Source organism: Ictalurus punctatus, chromosome 13, assembly GCF_001660625.3.
Source record: "Ictalurus punctatus breed USDA103 chromosome 13, Coco_2.0, whole genome shotgun sequence".
NCBI lineage: Eukaryota > Metazoa > Chordata > Actinopteri > Siluriformes > Ictaluridae > Ictalurus > Ictalurus punctatus.
The window spans coordinates 4809886-4833885 of record NC_030428.2 but is presented as its reverse complement, the minus strand read 5'-3'; the positions used below and the strand labels follow the sequence as shown (position 1 = coordinate 4833885).

The window sequence follows — 24000 nt, the reverse complement described above, 5'->3', positions numbered from 1 at the left end:
AACACAGTCGTATCACTGGCGAACGTGATGATGTGATTCTAGCTTTGTATTGCTGCACAGTCGTGAGTCAGCAGAGTGAACATCAGTGGACTGAGCACACAGCCCTGGGGGGCCCCTGTGCTCAGTGTGGTGGTGCTGGAGATACTGTTCCCGATCTGGACTGACTGAGGTTTCCCAGTCAGGAAGTCCAGGATCCATTTGTAGATGGAGGTGTTCAAGCCCAGCAGGTTCAGCTTTCCAATCAGGTGCTGAGAAATTATTGTGTTGAATTCTGAACTGAAGTCTATGAACAGCATTCGAACGTAGGTGTCCTTATTGTCCAGATGTAGGGTGGTGGCGATGGCATCACCTGTTGAGCGGTTGGGACGATATGCGAACTGCAGAGAGTCCAGTGAGGGGGGCAGCAGGGTCTTGATGTGCCTCATGACAAGCCTCTCGAAGCACTTCATGACGATGGGCGTGAGTGCAACGGGACAGTACTCAAATGGTTTAGTGCCATGTTCTTTTTCTAAACAGAATCAACTTTGTGATATTTTGACAAGTGATTGCTCATCTTTGCATTTTATAAAAGAATTGTTAAATCAGAAAGGCAATACAAATATGTGTTGACAAATACAGTAAACATCCCTTAATTAATATTATGCTGCCTGCTGTGTCTGTGCTTCATTAAGGAGATTAATTTCCATTTATCGTGATAACTGATTACCTCCCCTAATACACTTGACTACATATAGTAAATCTTCAACAAGCAGGAGTGCAGTGGATCTTCCATGTCATGCTGCTTCATACACACAGAGTCAGACAGATGTTAAATACAGGTTTCCATGGAAGCATTTTAATTAAATTACACAGCAAGAGTAACACCATTGCCTATAAAATCTATTTTTTTTCCCCCTTATTGTCGGGCTATCATGAGCTCGAATTGTGAGTCAAGAGAGTTGGCAAAGTTGTCTGTGCTCTCTGGGAGGAAGGGATGGCATACTCTCTCTCTCCTGTCAATGACAGTGAGACTAGCCATGAGCTCATTTATGCAGAGGGCAGATAAAACTTTCCATCAAGGGTGTTGCGTTGCCCTGTGATACTGCACGAGCAGCAGTGGCTTCATGTGCCATGGTGAAAGCATGTGTCTGCACCACCCTTCCTGATTTTTAGGTGTCCTGTGATACAGGTGACTTAGCTTTTGGGTCGGAATTGCCAAGAACAAATTGAGGAGAAAATGAGGGAGAAAAACAACATTCACAAATGGCACATCACTATTTATCATCTCACCCCTTTCTCTATCCAGTTCTCGCAACTCCACCTCTGTACATTCTGCTGAAACAAAGCTTAAACTTTCATGCCAACACTGTGCTTGACATCTCATAGACTGCTAATTAGAGAAAAACTGTGTAGAAAGAACCAGTTATTATCTGATGACATCAGAGCATCATACATCCGCTAACTTCTCACAGAAATCCTGAAAATACAACAGCACCAACAAATTAGCATCAGAATTGCTAACTACATCATACATTTTTAATTCATTCATCTTTATTCATCACTGCTTTATTCTGGATCTGGAGCCTATTCTTGGAACACTGGGCTTGAGGCAAGAATGTACCCTTGATGGGACACGAGTCCATCACAGGACACCACACACACACATGCACACACATTCAGCTAAGGTACAATTTATAATGTTTTTGGAGGTAGGAGGTGGGACCACATGCAAAATGGTGAGAACACACGAAACTCCACCTAGACAGTAACATGGGGTCAGGATTTAACCGGGGATGCTGGTGCTGTCAGGCAACACTACTTGCTAAACATACATTATATAATATGTTTCACTGTGGACTGAGCAACTGTGCCAAAGCATCATAAAGCTCAACCCTACATGTCCTGGGCTTATATAATATGAGTGTCAAATTTCTGTCTCTTTCTATCACCAGTCAAACATTACTATAAATTACAAACATTAATATAAATGAAACGAGTTGTAAGGAATTTACATTATTTTTGTGCTTAAAAATTACAGACAGCACACAGTTTTTGACCCATCTGCCGTAATGTCTAGTGTTTAGTAATAAGGTTTATCAGTTGTTTATATAATTTGGCACTTTTCCAAGTTGATTTAATGTTAGTGAGTGCAACTCTAAAAGCCCCAAAACCACTCAAAGGTAATTTGCACTGTAAAATTTGTACCGGGTTTGAAAAGCAACTGATTAATTAATTGAATTGATGGACCTTTTGTAACATCTGATGTAATTAACTGATTGCTTTAAGTAAGTGTGTATAGAGAGAGCATGGACTTTGCAGAACTGTAATCATGGCATTGCTTAATGATTCATAATTCCAGTCTCTTATTGCTGACAAAGTGTTTAATTGTGCATCTAGTGGACACATTTTTTTTTTTTTTCCGGTTTTCAGTTAGATTAGGTCTGTGATTATGAGTGGGGTTCTCATTGCATGAATGAGTGATGCTGGGATGAGAATGAATAACGTGGTGGTGGAGGATTAATTTTTTTAAAATCCTATTTTATAATAATTTTAAAAAATAAATAAGAGGAATAATAAAAATAGCATTTTTTTAAATTTAGTACTACCCTGAATAAGCTATTTCACATATCAGATGTTTACATATAGTTCACAAGACAATAATAACGTAAGTTATGTCCATAACTATAGATCTATGAGACCGAACAATGACCTCCATCTTATCCTGAATGACGCCATTCTTCTACCTACCCTCGCAACCTAATATCAACAATGTCAGGTGACTGACCTTAGGGGTTGCCTATTATTTAACATCCGGATGAACCAACCACTTCCTCTTGCCTGGAACACCCCAGCTTGTCCTGAGTGTCAAGGAATGGTGACGGTCATCGTTCGGTCTCATAGATCCATAGTTATGGACATAACTTATGATCTATTTCAACCTCACTCAGACCGTCACGATGGTCTTATCCTGGATGACTTATACCACCAAGGTCACGAGGGACTAGTATCTTTTCCCTCCTCTGGCAATTTAGCTACAGATAACCCAGCGGACCCCAAAGAATTTGGATTTGTTACATTAATCCCTTAAAATCTCATGAATGTACATGGAGTGCTCCAAGAGGCTGCAGCACAGATGTCTGAGAGTGCTACCCCCTTGAGTGCCATCCAGGAAGTAGCCATGCATCTGGTAGAGTGAGCAACCAGATCAGGAAGCTAGATTCTGATTGGAATACATTTGGAATACATTACATCATAGGAAGATTCTGGTTGGAATACATTTATGAAATTGTATGCACTATCCAGTGATACAGTCATTGCTTAGACAGACACAGACTTGCCTGCACACTTCTTGTGTGAAGAACTATACAAATAGTTGTGTGTGTGACTGCGGCAAAGGGACGAGTGCGCTCAATGTATTTGTGCAATGCTCTAATAGGACATAGAGATTTATCCAACAGTGTACCCGAACAAAGGGGGTCTGGATGGAAAGCATCAAGCCCAATTACCTGATTTGTTCTACTAGGCTTAAGGACCTTGGGTAGGAATGACAGGTTTGGCCAGAGAAAAACCTCTGTATTTTCCACCTTCCATCTCAAGCAGTCTTCACTAATTGATAAAGAATGCAATTCACTAACTCTCTTGGCTGAACATAACGCCAGGAGGAAGGCTGTCTTCTATGTCAAGAACTTGAGATCGGCTTGTTCCAAAGGTTCAAAAGGTGCTTTGGCTGGTGAGTGTAAGACAATAGTAAGGTCCCAAGCAGGTGATCTCATAACTCTCCCTGGGTGTAAACGGTGTGCACCCTTAAGGAATTAAGACACCAAATAGTGTTTGCCAATACTTACACCATCCACTTTATGGTATTAGCTAATTTCCCCAAATCCAACAATAATTGAAGAAACCAAAGAACAAAACCGGTGTTGCAATTGGCTGAGTCTAGTTGTCGGTCTTGACAACATGTTAGAACTATTTATTGTCCTCAGTACTGCTTCATCTAAGTCTATAGGGAGGGACTGAGCAAAGGCCTACCCACAGTTGTAGTGTCTCTGGTTTTGGAAGCTTGGGAGAGGAGATCGACTCTCTTCGGTAACGGCCAAGGGTAACCTTGGACCAAATGTATAAGGCCCGGAAACTAATATTTCTTTGGCCACTTTGGGGCCACAAGTAAAACTTTGTGAGAGCCCAATGCTTCCCTTCTGAGCACCAGGGGAATCAAAGGTAGGGGAGGAAAAGCATACAACAGCTCTTCTGGCCATTCTTGAGATCCCCAAGGGACTTCCCTGGCTGTTCAGGGAATACCATAGATCATAATGGGTTGTCTCTGTAATCGCTAACAGGTCAATCTTTGCCATACAGAACTGACTCCATATGAGTCTTACCACTTCGGGTTGGAGACACCACTCTCTCGGGAGAGGTCCAGTTCGAGACAGTAGGTCTGCTGCATTGTTTGCTACTCCCGGTATGTACACTGCTCTGAGTAATAAGAGTTTCAGAAATACCCAAGAAAGCAGTCCTTTTGTCACCTGGAGACATCGCACTGATCTGGTGCCACCTTGGTGATTGATTTGTTACACTGCAGACATGTTGTCCATTCTTATCAAAACATGTTTTTTCTGCAACAATGGAAGAAAAGCCCTCAGAGAGAGATACACTGCCCTGAGTTCCAGTACACTGATGTGCTCTAAGGTCCAGGCAGATTCCCAGAGACCCCTGATGGACCTGCCTTCCAAAACTGCTCCCTAGCCCATTAGAGAGGCATCTGTCATTATCACAGACCGCCTCGCTGGGATGTTGCCTAAAGGAACCCCGTGTAATAATAACTTCTTGTTGTGTAACATTTGGATACACCTTCATAGTAGCCCTTATCCTTACATGTCTGTGTAATTTGGGATGTAATTGGAAGCTGTTCAACCACTATTGTAGTGGACGGGCTCTGAGAAAGCCGAATGGGATCACCATCACTGCTGCGGCAATCATACCTAACAATGCTGAAAATGAATTAACTTCATTCTCTTGTTTAGACGGAATGACTGAGCTAGACTAAACAATCGTACCACCCTTGCATTGATAAAGACGCAGTCATCAGTTGGGAATCCAGCAAAATTCCCACAAACACAGTCTATTGTCTGGGACTTAGATTGCTCTTTTCCCAATTCACTTTAAGACCGAGAGACTGAACATGTTGAAGCACCATTTCTGTGTCCTTCATGACTTCACTGCGAGAAGGAGCACAAATTATCCAGTTATCTAGGTATGACCGAATTTTCAAAGCTGCACAATGAAGAGGATGTAGGGCTGCTGAAAACATCCCGGTGAAGACCCTTGGAGACAGAGTCAGGCCAAATGGAAGGACCCTGAACTGATAAACCCGATCTTGAAAGGCAAAATGAAGAAACGGGCTATGATCCTGACAGATGGGTATGTGGAAATATGCGTCCTTTAAGTCTACGGAAGTGAACCATTCTCCTAGTTCTATGGATTCCAGAATTTGTGCTGTCGTCAGTATTTTGAGTCCACTATCTTTCTCTGGTACTAGGAAATATGTTGAATAGAACCCAATGAGCTGTTTGCTGGTGCTTATCTGTACAATCGCTTTTTTCTTTAATAAGTCTGTGATTTCTTTGGCCAAAATTTGTGCCTGGACTGGGTCTCTGTCAATGGTCATACGAACCCCTGAAAAAGTAGAAGGGTGACACCAGGACTGTATCCTGTATCCTGTATCCTGTTTTGATGGTGTCTAGAACCCAAGGGTCTCATGTTACCTTCTCCCAACTGTTCAGGCACAGTTGGGAGCATGCTCCAGCGACTCCAAGACCATTATGCATGGCCTCCCTGGGGTTTGGAACCCCTGGGAGCATCCCTCTTCAGAGATCCTCCCCTGAGTGGAGTGTGAGACTGGTCATTTTGGGGAGTTTGGTAAAATTGTTGGGTGCCTCTATCATGGGATCGGTAACCCCTAGTTCATCTTATGTCATATCCCAAGGTTCTGAATGAGGAAAGTGTGAGGGCTGAAAGGATTGAGTAGCTCTATGGCCATGTCTAGTAGGTCCACCAAATGTTTGTTGAACTGATTCTCTTCTGTGTCTTGCCTGGATATTGGATATTGCAGTATCCAATAAATACTGGGAATCAGTGTGGAATACCCGACCTGGAACCACTGGAAAATTAGTCAGTTCCTTCCTAATAGTCTCGGGCAAAGATGTCTGAGCTAACCAGATCTGTCTTTTGGAATATGTCAGCCACAGGAATAGACGCAGAAGGCTGCATATGGGAAATGCTCGCCCATGCACCTTGTGTGGCCCAGGATCCTTGCCGCACTTAATGCAAGAAAAAATGTCAGAATGTGGGCTCCCTTCTGAAGCGTTGGACCTGGATTCATCTTCCTCGTCTTCTTCAGCATTCCCCTCACTATCATAAAGGGGATTATTCTCATGCAATGATATGACATGACATCCTTCTCTCCCTGATATGATGCAGCAGGGAGCTCGCATGGTTGTGCGGCTACTGTGGAACTATGTGTTTCAAGCTTGCGAGCTAAGTCACATAATGCTGCCAAATTTGTAACATCCTTGGGCTCTTGGACTACCTGGCCCTCCCCCGTTTATTTTGAAGCATGTCAGGACATGGGGGCCTGGTGGAATCATCAGGAGTATGATCCCTCTTGTGTTTGTAAGTATGTTCGTCCTCCAAGGGACTATTAGGAATCACTTCTTAGCTACTACCAGTTGAATGTCTGGCTCTCTGCACGCTTTCCTGCAAAGATCGCTCCATCGCAGCTGCAAAGGGGTTTTTGATATCATCCAATAAATACTGCATACCCAAACAGGAGGGGCATTCCAGGTACCCATTCCATGGGTGTATGCCAGTTTGGCAAAACCGAGATTATGAGTGACTCATGACAACAAGCCAGAGTTAAAATCACTCAATATAAACAACAATCTATGATAAGGAAAAAGAAACGAGAGATTAACTGTAACAAATCACAGTATATTAAATAATTCTTGAAGTTGAACTGCAAGACTTCAAAATAAACTATTGGCATTAGTTGAATAACACAAGTAACAACAATGCCTTTAACACATAGATTGAGACGAATCACCATTCATTAATCATCCTTTAAATTAAGTCTGCAAACAGAGAGCTCTTTGACTGACAGTATATTAAATGCTTCCTTGAGCTGTAACTCTTCAAAATAAACTACTCTCTGACCCCTTTCCAACAGTCGCTATAGCTTCTGAAGGGCAGTACTAATTGAAAAAAGCTTTAAACAAAATAATAACAATGAACACCATCATCCTGTTCAAAAGTTTACATCCCCCTGGCTCTTAATGTATCGTGTTGCCTTCTTTAGAATCAGTGAATGTTTGCACCTTTTGTAATAGTCGTGTACGAATCCCTCAGTTGTCCTCAGTGTGAAGAGACGGATCTCGACATCATATAGCGGCTGTTGGAAAGGGGTCAAATATGCAGAAGATGTTGGAAAAGCAAAGAATGTGCAGGACTTGGAGGATTTTTATGAAGAAAAGTGGGCAGTTTAACTGCTCAGGACAAACAAGGGACTTATGAAGAACTCTCACAAAACATAAACACAGTTGCTGATCCTCCAGGTAACATCACACAAAATTATTAAGAATCAAGTGTATGTAAACTTTTGAACTGGTTCATTTGTGTAAATTCAGTTTTTATTGTGTCTTGTGGACTGTATGTAAACATCTGTTATGTGAAATAGCTTTTTCAGGGCATTACTAAAAAAACTAAATGCCTTTTTTATGATCCCTTTTATTTATTTTTTTAAATTATTAACATTTTTCAGATTCTGTAAGGCGTATGTACACTTATGACCTCAACTGTAAGTAGTAGTCTGGATTTTTTTCCTCTTCATTTTACTGATGCGTACTACAGTTATTCCATGGATTTTTCCTGATAGTTATATATCTATTAATAACTCCATACTTTGTAGAATTTCTTCCCTTTGCACTCCCCTTCTCCTCACTTTTTTTCATACTAGAACTTTTTAACTTATTACAGATTGCCTCGCGGGTTCCTCAGCTCACGGACACCTTGTTTGACACCTCACAACGCTTGAAGGCCCTTCACTGACAGCCACAACAGTCCTTTGCTCTCCCACTCCATCTCTCTGAAAACCCCGTTACTGTATGTAAATGTTGTTTTTGCTCCTTTCCGCAGCCACTAATCACATTGTTGTGCTCTAAGCTCTAATGGCTTCTAAGAGGAGCGCAAATTTGTTTTAAACATGCAGTTGCTTGGTTTGGCGTTCACCAAGGCGTAGAAAGTGTTGACAGCAGAGGAGCGGGGTTAATAATCATACCTCCAGTGTCTTCACTGATGAGCCAATTAAAGAGGAAAAGAAAGTTTTAGGAAGGAAAAAAATACAGATAGCATTATGAAAGGACACAAGTGGCTGTAATTGGACTGGGGCACTAGCTAGAGCAGCTCGTGCACCCCTGTGAAGAATTTCTTTCTCCTGAAATGCTTTGAGAAAGAGAAAAAAGGCATCAATCTGAAGTGTGTGTGTGTGTGTATGAGAGAGAAATTTTTCAGAGCTCTGGAAAAATGAATAAGAGAGAAAATGTGGCATTTGAAAGAAATTGGATTTCTTTAAATCAAGGCTGATTTGATATAACTACTCCAATGTAATGCAATGTCAAATGAATGACTAAGGACAGGATGAATTTTGTCACTGTTATATAAATAAACTGAACTATTGAAATAATGGTTTTTAGAAAATGTGTTTCATATGTCATTATTTTATTAATGTGTTTATGTAATGTGTTTCATATTTAATTATTTTTTTCATTATTTATCAGAGACCGATTTAGCTAGCTAGCGCAAGCTTCAAGATATTGTCATGTAATCTTCGTGATATGGAGGATTAGTAAGTAACTATATGATGTATGTATGAAACTCATGCTCTATGAGTTTTATCTGAATTTATTAGTGAACTATTTATTAGTATAACCACTGATTATCAAAAGCATGACACTTTTGGTCACAAACATGAGGATATCCATTCATTTATTCATTTTCAGTAACCGTGTTATCCTGGTCTGGGTTGCGGTAGATATGGAGGCTACCTCATGAACACTGGCCTTGAGGTGGGAAAGCAATAAATCCAAATTCATTATTTCAATTAAATTCAAAACAGTTTTATTTATATAGCACTTTTAACAATGTCCCAAAGCAGCTTTACAGAAATATATAAATTCAGGATATAGATTTTAAGTGTATGAACTGATCCTTAATGAGCAAGCCAGAGGTGACAGTGTCGAGGAAAAAGTCCCTTAGACGATATGAGTAAGAAACCTTGAGAGGAACCAGACTGAAAAGGGAACCCATTTGAGTGACACCGGATTATAGTGCGATTATAAATAAAGAAATTCCTTCTACAAATGTGCTAATGCTACATGGTCCAATAGTGCAATTGTGTAACCAGGAAATTCATTACAGTTTTTACACGATATGTTATCCACTGTTCAGTGATGGAGACTTGAGTGCAAAACTGTTTGTGGCAATTGCAATGCTGAGGCTATAATAGCATAACGGTTAATATGAATTGAAGTCCAAAGCCATCTTTATAATTTTTAAGTTGTACCATCCTCAGCAATCTCAGTGATCTTTAGGCTGCACCATGTGGGGCCATCCTCAGAAGCAGCATGTGACTTCCAAGTGATGAGAACTCGAAACAGAAGTAGGACATCAGGATGGATTGGGCAGGTCCTGAGAGCAGAAGGGGTCAGGATCAGCGAGAGACAGAGGGAGAGATTATTAAATATGCTTATTGTCCTATAATGGTTAAGGACAATGTACTTTGCCTGAGTGCAAGCAGGGACTCCGGCAAGACTAGCTATGACAGCATGACTAAAACGGAGGCATAGACTTGAGGGTGTTAGGAATGAAAAACATTGATATGAAAATAAAGTATTCCATATTTATTAGCACTTAATCTGTCCTTTGCTTTTGGTATTTCAAGAAAAGAAAAGAAACCTACCTGTATACATACTATCTATCACTCTGTAGTTTTTCTACAACAACCCTTCACCCTTCAATGCACCTTTTACACTGCCTGATATGTAAAGACATTATCATGCTTGTGTTGTTTGAAAAAATGTGGAAATAGCTGTTTCGCATCTCTGATACTGGAGTCTTTGTAAATGCTTGTTTAGTGCAGGTTACGCCACAGTGTGAATATCGTCAAGTGCCGTGTAACATGAACATTACAACTCTCCCATGCTGTGATCGACATCTATAAGTGTATAATTTAGACACTGGGCACCAACAAGAGCAAATTTACTAAAGAATAAAAATTGTAGCCTCATTTTAGTGGCCTGATTATGCTTATTTACTTCTCTCTCCCCTTTCTTCTCTGTGCACAGATATTTTACTAAATTCTACCAACCACTGGCGTCATGTTTAGGAACAGCCTGAAGATGCTGTTGGGGGGAAAAGCCAGCCGGAAGAGTCGTAACAGCAGTGGTCAGTCTCACTTTCTTACCATTCAGAGACAACATACACTAGTGCTTCACAGATACTAGTGCTTCCATTTGTATGAGACATCATTATAATGATTAATGTTTATGTCTATGAGATGTTCTATGTACATGCTGTTTGTATGTCTGTCAGTCAAAATGGCTGCACATAAAAAGTTTCTTCAGAAATAGACAAAATGTGTTAAAAAAAAATGCATAATAATAATAATAATAATAATAATGAAACATCGAAGCATTTTTTCTGAATGTGAAATAGGTAAGGACTTTTTTTTTAAATACCATTTGCATCTCAGGACGTTTTAAGGTCTCTGAAAACAGAGGTGTATCTAAGTTACATGTGATTTTGACCTTTGACTTAAGCGTATTTTCACACATAGCATGTTAATCGGGAACATTGCTTATCCTCAGGATAGATTTATTTTGGTTCAACACTTGAACCATTTAACTTCGTGAGCTGTACAAATGTTTTCTTTACAAGATAGCTGAAACCTTGGCAAATCAAAAAGTGTGATATAATAGCCTTTATACTGCATACACATTATGGTTTCATTACCTTAAAAATATAATGTAAAAGTAATATGATATACTGTTTTTTTTTTTTTTAATAAACTGATGAGATTCATGCGGCAATATATATTGCTAATATCCTAGACTCCTTTCAGCTATTTTTTTTCAATGCAAGATGTCTTTTTCATCTTCTCTCTTGTATATCGTTGTATTTGTTTTTTTTTTCTTAAAAAAATTAGTTTTGTCTGGTTTTATGTTACATCATAATGCAGTTGACATCAGTGAAAAAAAACATAATCTGTTTCTTTAGTCTGCATTTACTTCCCCCCTGATTGTTTTTTGGGCTTAAAGGCAAGAATCCGTCAGCTTAAGTACCTGCGTACGAGGTGATCTCCGCTCATAAATACTGACGTAAATTTTGGACTTAGATCACAGACTCTGCCCTTTTTGTGCATACAGTATGTTCCCTCTATTTCTTTATTATGGTTTTCAGTGTAGGTAATCGTTTCCTCAAATATGCTGATATTTTTTTTCTACACCTTTCCACAGCTCAGTCAGTCTTCTCAAGGTCTGTCTTCGCAGTTTTAGGTCTTTGTGAGAATTGTTTTCCTGATTCCCTTGACTTTTAACTTGACAGCTCAGCTCATAGAGGTTTGAACTTTTGTGTCTTTAATAAGTTTTACCTGATGTTGACTGTTTCAATCATTAGAGTCTGAAAATAAAGCATATTTACAGTAAATAAATTAACTACAGCATGGGGACAGGGATGCGAACCTTCTAATGAAGGTAGCTGCGGTATTCAATAGGAAAACACTATTAAATGAACATGTAGATGAACCATAACATTGAGGTGCATTTTTCCCACTTAAAACAAAAGGAAATGATATTACCTTTGTTTTTATAGCCTATTCCACAGCTATGTGACTCAGTCATGCTGCAAGCTACAGTATTCAACACAGTTAAAGCCTGACAGATGCTGAACACCTGTGCAGATATTTTCCAGTAGCACTGATCATTTGGTGCTTTATTTAATTGCAATTATTTCAATGTTGCATTTGTAAATCACAGTTACTTCTCAGTGTAAAACTGCATTATAGTTTCATACACTGCATGAGCACTTTATAATGATGGTCGCCAAAAAGACTTCTTAGCACATTAGATGTGTTCTAATGTTTCTGGACAGAATTGTTGATGTTCTAGTTAGAACATCAACTAGACCTTCAACAAAACATTTATAAAAGAGCTGCAGCTTATCAACAAGTTTACATACACTGTTGGGCCAAAATTATGTGGACAGTATGGAAAATGCAAAAAAAAAAAAAACGCCAAAAAGAGTCATTTGAAAATTCAGTTCACCCTGTACTAACATATTATTAACACATTATTTGATGTTTTACTTTGGAAATTTAATTTATTTTTGGAAATATACTCTCATTTCAAATCTGATGACTGCAATACACTCCACAAAAGTTGAGACAGTTGAATGTTTACTGTTGTGTAACATCAACTTTTCTTTCAATAACACTTATTAAGTGTTTGGGCTCTGAAGACACCAGTTGGTTAAGTTTAGCAAGGGGAATTTCACCCATTCATCCATTATGCATTTCTTCAGCTGCACAACTGTACAAGGCCTTCGTTGCCTTATTTTGTGCTTCATAATGCGCTACACGGAGACAGGTCAGGACTTCAGGTAGGCCATGCTAACACATGCGCTCTCTGCTTATGCAACCACGCGCTAATCTGGGGGAATGTGGTTTGGCGTTGTTCTGCTCTGGATGGCAGCATATGTTGCTCCAAAATGTATACATATATTTTTGCATTAATGGTGCCCTCACAGATGTGCAAGTTACCGATGCCATGGGCGCTGACACACTCCCATACCATGACAGACGTTGGCTTTTGGACCTGACGCTGATAACAGCTGGGATGGTCCTTTTCCTCTTTGGCCCAAAGAACACGACGGATGTTTTGTCCAAAAACTATTTGAAATCTTGACTCGTCAGACCACAAAACACAATTCCACTGTACTACTGTCCATCTCAGATGAGACCGAGCCCAAAGAAGTCGACGTTTTCTTCTGGACAGTGTTGATGTACGGCTTCTGCTTTGCATAGTAAAGCCTTAACTTGCATCTGTGGATGCAGCGGTGAATGGTGTTGACTAACAAAGGTTTACCAAAGTATTCCCGAGCCCATGTCAGGATCTCCATTACAGACTCATGACGGTTTTTAAGACCGTGACGAAGCTGACACTGTAGAAGCTGAAATGCCCAGAATCTTACCAATTTGTCTTTGGGGAATGTTCTTCTCAAAGTGTTGGATTATTCACCGACGCATCTGTTGGCAGATTGCCGAGCCTCGACCCATCCTTGCTCTTGAAGGACTAGGCCTTTTTTTAGATGCTCCTTATATACTCTGATTAAAAGACTGCTTCACCTCTTTCACATCACCTTCTTATTTCAACTTCTCACATCACTATTAGTCCTAATCTGCCCCTGTCCCAACATTTTTGGAATGTGTTGCATGCACCAATTTCAGAATAAACGTTTATCTTCAAAAAAAAAAAAAAAACTATGCAGTTGACAAATACCTTGTCTTTATAAGTTTTTTGTTTAAATACAAGTCAAAGTACATTTACAAATCACTCACCTTTGTTTTTATTAGCATTAGCATTAGATGGGCAGGCATCCACGTACTTTTTGCTATATAGTGTACTTATTAAGTGCATACTTCCTAGCTATAAACATGTAAATATGTAAATATTTCCTCCATAGCAGTCCACATAATGTGAAGTTTTAATTTTATTATTATTATAAAATATTTTTATTAGACAGTCTAGGCAGCCATAAACATATAAAACCTTCCCCCGTGATTGGAACGATTACAAGACAAACATTTATATTTAAATAAAACGTGATTTCCAGGTCAACGGGTAATTTCTGTAAAGCTCCTCATTATGTTTAAGATTGTGAATATTAGAAAGAGTTTGCAAGCAGACACGCATGAATACATTTAAAGTAGAAACAATCCATTTTATGCTGTCTGAGAAATTCTCATATGAAATTTACGATGCGTCTAACCAAAGTTCCTCACTGCGGGAACTTGGCAGTAAACACAGGCAACTCATGGCTTTTGAAAAATGTAGTTTATATGCAAATATGTCTGACCAACAGAGAAGCAGCACTGCAGGCACAGAGCACTGCATCATTTCTGCCAACTTTCATTTGTCATGAGTCTTTATATAGTGATGGTCAAAGGCATTATGGTCAGGTGTGAAATAAGGTCTCCAGACGGGTTAGGTGATTCATCTTAGACAGTGGGATGTTAAGTGCTCTTCTGTAAAATGGTGGATTGTGGCATTCAGTAGTCATACAATTACAAAATGTACCTTCTGGCTGTCTATATATAATGACATTTAAAGCCTTTCGTATTCACATATTCAGCGTTTACTTTGAATTGAACCTTGGTGCGTTTTCCTCTTTGGTGCAGTTCGTATAGGCAGGTGAAATCACAGCAATCACACTCAGGTGTGGACTGAAATAACTGCTTGTCTGAGTGAAGTGGTCTCAGTCAGCTTCCAGGTAATTGGGTATTGAACCTTAAATTTTGTTGTACCGTGACAATAAAAGCATTGTATTCTATTCTATTCTATAACAAGTGCACTTCGACAGTAGTGAGAAAGTGATTCAACTCTGAATTGAACTGACTGCAGCGAGTGAACTGATCATGCTGTGTATTTTAGTTTCAAGGCAGCATTTTCTCTAGATGTGAGCTGCTAAACTAAGCCAAAGGACAGAGCTGTAGCACTGCAGAAATGTGATGTGTCCTAGAAACATCTAAATATCTTATGCAACTTCTGAAGGGCAGTACTAAATGAAAAAAGAAAAAAAAACACAAAAAAAACAGATATTTAAACAAAATAATAACAATTTACAATAAACACCCTGCTCAAAAGTTTACACACCCCTGGTTCTTAATATATATATATCGTGTCGCCTTCTTGAGCATCAGTGGACGTTTGCACCTTTTGTAATAGTCGTGTCCCTCAGTCGTCACGGTGTGAAAAGACGGATCTGAACATCATATAGCGACTGTTGGAAAGGGCTCAAATATGCAGAAGATGCTGGAAAAGTAAAGAATGTGCAGGACTTGGAGGATTTTTATGAAGAAAAGTGGGCAGTTTAACTGCTCAGGACAAACAAGGGACTTATGAAGAACTCTCACAAAACATAAACACAGTCGCTGATAATCCAGTTAACGACACACGGTATTAATAATCAAGCGTGTGTAAATTTCAAACTGGTTCATTTGTATATATTCAGTTATTATTGTATTTTGTGGACTATATGTAAACATCTGTTATGTGAATTAGTTTATTCAGGGCAGAACTAAATAAACAAATAAATGCAATTTTTATGATCCCTCTTATTTGTATATATATAAGAGGGATCATAAAAATTGCATTTATTTGCTTATTTAGTTCTGCCCTGAATAAACTATTTCACATAACAGATGTTTACATATGGTTTTCTTTTCTTTCAAGCACACTCCTAAGACAGTATTAATTCTTGTGGACTTTTCATTGTTTAATACTTGATATTGCTGCAGTTAGTACGCACCTGCACGTGTCATCATTAGTGCTGTTTTAGTTAATAGGACACATTTGCAAATTTTCTTCTTCTTCTTCTTCTTTTTTTTTTTTACATATACAATATAATATTTGATGATCTCTAGCATATTGTCATACGGGTCAGAATGCCTGTGTACCCAGCATGTGTTTTTTCAATCACAAACCAGAGACTCTTCAGTTAGTACCATAGTTAAAAGTTGAAAGGCATAGACCATACTGTTATTTATTTTAAAAAGCAAAAAAAAATCTATTCAGATTTGAGCTTTTTGCCATCTATTTCCTCAACTTGTAACTCAATAAAAAGTCAGAAAGCATAATTGTAATTTGGCAGTGTTCATTTTCTTTTGATATGAGCCAAAAAAAAATTGTGGATTTTTACATTTAAAGTAATAGTTTTTTTATTTTATTTTTTAAAATCTTGGTAAATAAATGCATTTCCTGTGAAGTTAGTCTTCACTTATGATCCCTGCTAATTAGGGGGCAAGTTTTTATTTCATACTTCATCATTTTCATATTTCATCATCATATTTCATCATTTATTTCAGATATCTAATTACCGAGGCTTTAGTCAAGTCTGCCATTGACAACTCCAAGACAAGAATTAGCTGTGATCAAAACCAAAAACCATCAAATCCTTTTGGAAGTCAAGCCTTTAAATCTATTTCAAATATATGCCAAAACAAATTTGTCAATTTTCTTAAGAATTCCCAGTAATTGGGCTACTACTAGTAGTTTTATCGGGCACATGCAAGCCCACCATATTTTTTCGAGACCACTGCCCACTACTGAGAGCTAATACTAGCCCACTACTAGCTCACGTCAGTATAGAAAACATCTCAATACCAGACTTGCGTCATATAACACTACTAAATACTTAAGGTAATTAGCTATGTTTGTATCACTTGCTAAGAAAGTCACTTTTAACCATAATATGTTTTCATTGGACATACGCCAGGATGTAGATGTCATTTTAAATACAGCATCTGGTGTACTGGCTCTCTCCAAATTAAGACTTAAGTGAGCCATGTGTAGTTAATTGAGTGTAACTAAAATTAGCACTTGTGCATTGCTAAAAAAAAAAAAAAAAAAAAAAGGTTCTTTATCTTATAAGACATACATGCAGCATAATTATTTTGGTTTGTTTAATAGGTTCATCTCAGAAGAGGTCCTGATGAGATGAAGCTCGCATTCTCTACATCCTTCATTTCACCCACACTGCTATTATCACGATCTAGATATAGTTGTTTGAGGTGGCTCTAATGATAGAACAGAAAAACAAAACAAAACGAATGTAGGATGCAAGAGAGAAAGACAAGACAGGAAAGCGGAGAGAAAACACAGCTCTGGAGTAAGAGGCAGACGGGATTCATAACAACTTGAGACACGTTACTTGTTTCCCACCCACGCTGTGGCCATTTTCTTTGGTTGGATATTTTTCCCCATTTTCGACAATTTGGCTTCTGATTAGTCATCAGACTACTTAAGATTAAGAACGAGAATGGCGTTTAGCAAGAAGATGCCTTCATGGATATGTGGGAACTAGCTCTGGACTACGATTCCCAGAGGCCACTGCACCCCACCGCAGCACTCTCACATGCCAATCGACGCCTGACGGTTTGCACTGCACTCCTTGTCTTGTGTTTGTCTTCTGTTGTCACATTATGCTCTCCTGTCGCTTATGTATTGTTTCATGTTTGTTTGTTTTTTTTAGTTCTGGTACATTGCCACATGTTCACAGTGTCTTTTTGTGTTTGGTTTTGATTATTATTAAACCTAAAATCTGCACTTGTATCCGTCTCCGCCTCCCTAACCTGACAATGCCGTTATCCAGCCAATTAGCAAAGGACAAAGAAATAACTATGGTATAAGACAGAATACCAATGAGCAAAAACGTCTTTTCTATACCAAAATATATATATTTTGGCAATCTGCCAAAAATGAGCAAAGCAGGGGAAAAACAACGAATTAAATGAGAGATACAGATACAGGAAACAGTTGTTAAAAGAAAGAGTTTGTTAATGGCAAATCGGTTTCAAGTGTGACAGTACTCTAAATGTGTTTGATTTTTCAGAAATGCAGAAAGTGGACATTTTAATGAAGATAATTGGCATGAAGTAATGCACTGACTCAATGCTTTAGTGATCATATTTTCCATTATAAATGATCTCTGAACTCTGGATTAGTTAAATATAAGGGAGTGTTACACGTTTCTCTAATTATTTGATAGACTTTGTTACCGACCTTTACTGACTCTTACAGTCCTGACAACTGATATTTATAGTAAGCTTTGCAGGGCAAATGCCATTTGTATGAATTTGAATTTGTCGGCCGTGATGCATTGATTCACTCCAGCCAACCAATCCATCCAGGCACATAATAAGCCTTCTGTTGAACTTCTACACATATAGAAAGCTGCGGTTGGCTCAGATCTAAAATACTGCCTCACCTCAATATAAAAATCTCTCTCAAACTGAGTTTTAATAAACTGTATCTCCAAGGGATCCATCCATCCATCCCACTTATCCTTCCTTCAGGGTCACAGGGAACCTGGAGCCTATCCCAGGGAGCATCGGGCACAAGGCAGGGTAGACCCTGGACAGGGTGCCAATCCATCACAGGGCACACTCACATTCATACACTACAGACACTTTCAACATGCCAATCAGCCTACCATGCATGTCTTTGGACTGGGGGAGGAAACCCCCGCAGCACAGGGAGAACACGCAAACTGCAAACTCCACGCACACAGCAGGAATCAAACCCCCAACCCTGGCGGTGTGAGGCGAACGTGCTAACCACTAAGCCACCGTGTGCCCCTCATAGTTATTGTGATCGTCAACATAGTACAAACTATAATATAAACAATGATATATTAGCCTCACCCAACAATAATATGCAGCGTGTCCCTTTTGCCATACACACAATAGTGCCTGCTGGTACAAAAAGAGTCATGAAGGTCTACGGAACTGATGTCTACCATTTTTTTCTGCTTGTAATTTTCTTGCTCAGACACTCAGCTTTCAGGTGTGTTAGAACCGGCCAACCATTAAACTGTGGAGTCGGACACCTGCAATATTTTGTATTTCCAATGCACCAGGCTGAGAATAGGAAGCTGCTGTACCACATCGCTCAATCTCCTCATAAGTGGAAGAAAGATAGGTGATAGAAAGCCAAGACTGAGGAAGTGAAGCCACACGTTGTGTTTATGGGCCCCTTCTTTTCCACCACTGTGGCTGAGAGCTCCCTGTGCAATTAGCCCATATCACTGAATTCCCCTCTACTACCATCACACACACACACACATTCTAAAGGTTCTGCTCTCCATCTGAGCCCCATTTCAAACTGTGCTGAGTCCACTTATCACTCAAGTCCCCAAGATCACAGATATTGTCTCATCTTTCAGATCCAGCTGGAGATTGTCCTTTGTCAGGTGTATATTTTAGCTTTGAGAGATAAAACGACTCAGCACTACACACATTAAATCTCTGTCAAATATGCCACCTTTGGTGAAAGTGTGCCAGACTTTACAGACTGTAAGATTGATACAGATTGGACAGATTGTTCAGTGTGTCCCAAGAGTGTCCAACCCCATCTGTGGAGAGTAAGAGTTATTTAGGACTTTTACTATTTTAGGGACTATCCATAGCTACAGTTTATTTTATAGACCACAAGTGTCAAACTCTCATTTTGCCAAGGTCACAGGAGCATGTTTGTTAGCCCTAGAAGGGCCATTATTGAAGGTTGTTAATTTTTTAACACATTATCAGTTCTATCAAGTAACTCTCTGAAAGTTCAAGGTATTTGAAAAGTCAAGAACCAATGAGAGTAATACTACATACAGTGGTGCTTGAAAGTTTGTGAACCCTTTAGAATTTTCTATAATTCTGGATTTAATATGAGCTAAAACATCATCAGAGTTTCACACAGGTCCTAAAAGTAGATCAAGAGAACCCAATTAAACAAATGAGACAAAAATATTATACTTGATCATTTATTTATTGACAGAAATGATCCAATATTACATATCTGTGAGTGGCAAAAGTGTGTGAATCGTTGCATTTAGCATCTAGTGTGACCCCCTTGTGCAGCAATAACTGCAACTAAACGTTTCTAGTAACTGTTGCTCAGTCCTGCACACCGGCCTGGAGGAATTTATCCCGTTCCTCAGTACAGAACAGCTTCAACTCTGAGATGTTGGTGGGTTTCCTCACATAAACTGCTCGCTTCAGGTCCTTCCACAACATTTATATTGGATTAAGGTCAGGACTTTGACTTGGCCATTCCAAATCATTATCTTTATTCTTCTTGAACCATTCTTTGGTAGAACGACTTGTGTGATTAGGGTCGTTGTCCTGCTGCAAAAATCCAATTTCTCTTGAGATTCAGTACATGAACAGATAACCGTGACATTTTCCTTTAGAAATCACTGAAATAATTCAGAATTCATTGTTCCATCAATGATGGTGAGTCATCCTGGCCCAGATGCAGCAAAATAGGCCCAAACCATGATACTACCACTACCATATTTCACAGATGAGATAAGATTCTTATGATGGAATGCTGCATTTTCCTTTCTCCAAATATAACCTTTCTCATTTAAACCAAAAATTCTATTTCAGTCTCATTCATCCACAAAACATTTTCCCAATAGCCGTCTTGCTTGTCCACGTGATCGTTAAAAAAACTGCAGAAGGGCAGCAAAGTTCTTTTTGGAGAGTAGTGCTTTTCTCCTTGCAGCCCTGCCATGCACACCATTGTTGTATTCTCCTGATAGTGGACTCATGAACATTAACATTAGCCAATGTGAGAGAGGCCTTTAGTTGCTTAGAAGTTACCCTGAGTTCCTTGCTCTTGGAGTGATCTTTGTTGGATGACCACTCCTGGGGAGGGTAACAATGGCCTTGAATTTACTCTATTTGTACACAATCTGTCTGACTGTGCATTGGTGGAGTCCAAACTCTTTAGAGATGGTTTTCTAACCTTTTCCAGCCTGATGAGCATCAACAACTCTTCCTGAGGTCCTCAGAAATCTCATTTGTTCGTGCCACGATACACTTCCACAGATATGTGTTGTGAAGATCAGATTTTGATCAGGCTTCTGTGTTGTGAAGATCAGATTTTGATCAGACACCTAATTGTCATCCCATTGATTGAAAACACCTGTCTCTAATTTCATCTTAAAATGAGCTGCTAATCCTAGAGGTTCACATACTTTTACCACTCACAGATATGTAATATTGGATCATTTTCCTCAATAAATAAATGACCAAGTCTAATATTTTGTCTCATATGTTAAATTGGATTCTCTTTGTCTACATGTAAGACTTGTGTGTAAATCTGATGATGTTTTAAGTCAAATTCATGCAGAAGTAAAGAAAATTCTAAAGGGTTCACAAATTTCAAGCACCACTGTATAGTAAATTTATTATTTACAACATATACTCTAGATGTTCCCCCCAAATGCTTTACACATTTTCTCAGCTGTTTTTGTGGATTTGAACATATTTGTATCAACATATGTGCTCAACATATTTCTATTGGTTCCTGACATTTTTAAATATATATCTGATTTCCAAATGTTGAAAATATATCACATTTAAAAAGAACTCACACAGGATTATCTCTGTTAACAACATAACCTGGAGCCTATCCCAGGGAACTCGGGGGCATGAGGTAGGGGACACCCTGGATGTGGTGCCAATCCATCGTGGGGCAAAATCACACAGACATTCTCATACTATGGACAATTTGGAAATTCCAATCAGATTACAACACGTCTTTGGACTGGGGGAAGAAAACGGAGTACCTGGAGAAAACTGAAGCATGTGGAGAACATGCAAGCACACAGAGCAGAGGCAGGATTCAAACCCCCAACCATGGTGGTGCGAGGCAAACGGCTAACCACTAAGCCCTATACCAATCCCAATTTTTGGATTTGGAATCTATAACTGAATCATACTTAAGGCCTCAAAGCATTTCTGAATCTGTACAGTGGCACCTGCAGAATGCAGGCGGTTGCTATGGTAGGGGTTTTGTGTGATGTGGTGTTTCACTATTCTTATTTGCAAGTTTGCCCAGGCCAAATGAAACAATTCAACGGGGCCGTGTTTGGCCCAAAGGCCTTCGAGTTTGACACACTTTTGTTTAAGACCAATTACATTTACATTTATAGCATAGCAGGCACCCTTATTCGAAGTGATTTACAGTAGTGTTTTGTGGTGTCCAATGAACAGGCTTGGGGAGTAACGGAATGCATGTAATGGCGAAAATTAATCAGGATACAAAAAACTGGTAACTGTAATCCGTTACACTTACGTCAAAAAAAAAAAAGTAAAATTGGAATACTATCAGGATTACAATTATTTTTCATTTAAAACCAAAGAGATTAAACTTTTGCAGGGCTCCAGACTGTGCCTAAAATGCTCACATTTGCGACCAAAAATATTAATTTGTAAATGATATTATTGCTGAGGTTGCCACTGGCGACAATATAAATGTACACGTTATGATTTAAAAATGTGCATGTAATGTATTTGTAATTGCGTGTTCTGTGAGGAGTAGCCTGTGACATCATTTTTTGTGTTGACGCAATAAAAAGACGCTGTGCATGGAAAAAAAAGCAGTTTCACTGAATTCAAATTCATCCACAGCGCCAAAATACGCATGGGGAAAGCGAGGATCAGCTGTCCGCGTCAGAAATACCGAAAGCTAATAAAAAAGCAGGCTCCAGTTGTGCCAGCATGAGAGAGATAGAAACCACAGACACCGCGGATCATCTTTCCGTGTCAATCAATAAACACTCAAGTAAAAGTGCAGGCATTTTAAGACTTCTTGGATTCAAGAGTTTGTATGGCTCACGTATGATCATCACTCACACAGAAAATGTTTTGTGACAAAGCGGGCAGAGAAGTAGCGGCAAAAACTCTTCAAGAAAGAGACTGTGAGAAAAGAGGGCCATAGACAAAAGCATAGAAAAGCTTGTGACTATGTAATCGCAACGTGCTCCACGAAAACCACCGTGAGCACAAGCAGTGTCTCGTGCATGTGAACTACATGACGAGACCGAATAGAAGGAGCGAATTCAACACCGCCTACCTAATGAAGAAAAATTGACTGGATGTGTGCAAGACGTATGACAGTCAGTGCGTTTACATGGACAGCAATAATCCACTATTAACCCGATTAAGACGATACTCTGATTAAGAAACTACCATGTTAAACAGCAATTTTTAATCACCTTAATCCGATTAAAGTCATACTCGAAGTGAACACAAATGGAATTAAGACGAGTGGAGTACTCCTGTTTTAGTCGCATTATCGACGTGTATTACAGACATGTAAACACCTTAATCACATTATTAACGTCGTGTGAGAGTTTTCACCGCATTTTGCGTCAGGACACGTACACACACAGCAGTGCTCAAGCGTTTTACGGCAAACAAGAGAGCACGGCTGTGTCCCAACCGCGTACTTGCCTACTACAGGCCTGTAGTAGGAGAAATACATGTATCTTGGCTACTATATAGACAGTAAGTACGCGGTTTGAGACGCAGCCCACGGCTTCAAGCAGTCGTCTATTTGCACGTATAGCATGACAAATAATTAACTGCACTTAGTGTTCGTAAATAAATTAAATAAAAACACCTAAAACTGTATACGGTACCATAACGAAGACGAACTGTATGTTGATACGTAAAATTCTTTAGGGACATCCGACGGCGGTGACGTAATGACGTGTGCCGTTAATCGAACTATGTTCTATAACATGTAAAACGGGTACATGAAAGAAGTATTCTACAAGCAACTCATGTAAACACCTTAATCACAGTATTGTCTTACTCAGAGTGAGGTCAATAATTAGATTACGGCTGTCCATGTAAACGTAATCAATGACACAGCATGTGCTTTGAGCAGAACGCATCTAGTTGAGATATTGCTTGTCCTACCAATTTTGGCTGCTCAGTGTGAACGTGGCTTTTCAGCTCAAAGTGGGATAAAATCAAAAGTATGCAATTCAACCTGGGAAGACTTGATCAGGATCAGCACAGATGACCCATCACTTAACGAGTTTGAACCATGTGTCGAACTCTGGCTTTCTGCAAAACAGAGGAGGACCCTAAGCGACTCTCAATGGCCAAGTGATGCTGACAGTATTATGGTCAGTGACACTGGCTTAGATTCTGTGTTAAGAACAATTCTTTTAAACATAAGTTGATTCTTATGTGGCATTTAAAACAGGCGCCAAATGACTTTTTTTTTCTTATATGAGCCAGTGTCTCCTTAATAGATTTTTTATTTATTTATTTATTTTTTTGGTCTGGAGCCCTGCTTTTCACAATATAAACAGCTACATGATTATAGTTCTGGTTCTCTTTTG

General features: G+C 39.2%; 1 protein-coding gene across 9 annotated transcripts in view; it reads left to right on the top strand.

Annotated features, from left to right (window-relative positions):
• Window positions 1-24000, top strand: part of tanc2b (tetratricopeptide repeat, ankyrin repeat and coiled-coil containing 2b) — a 210984-nt gene that overhangs the window by 67928 nt on the left and 119056 nt on the right. For 3 of the 9 annotated variants that reach the window (XM_053685063.1, XM_053685056.1, XM_053685060.1), the window contains exons 3-6: window positions 7381-7586; window positions 7793-7828; window positions 8008-9095; window positions 10374-10473. The exons of 1 other annotated variant lie outside the window; for it this stretch is intronic. In XM_053685063.1, coding sequence (XP_053541038.1) covers window positions 10407-10473 — 67 coding nt within the window. In that variant the 5' untranslated portion in view covers window positions 7381-7586; window positions 7793-7828; window positions 8008-9095; window positions 10374-10406. The remainder of the gene's footprint in view (window positions 1-7380; window positions 7587-7792; window positions 7829-8007; window positions 9096-10373; window positions 10474-24000) is intronic. 5 more of the 9 variants (XM_053685059.1, XM_053685062.1, XM_053685057.1 and 2 more) reach the window with 3 other exon arrangements.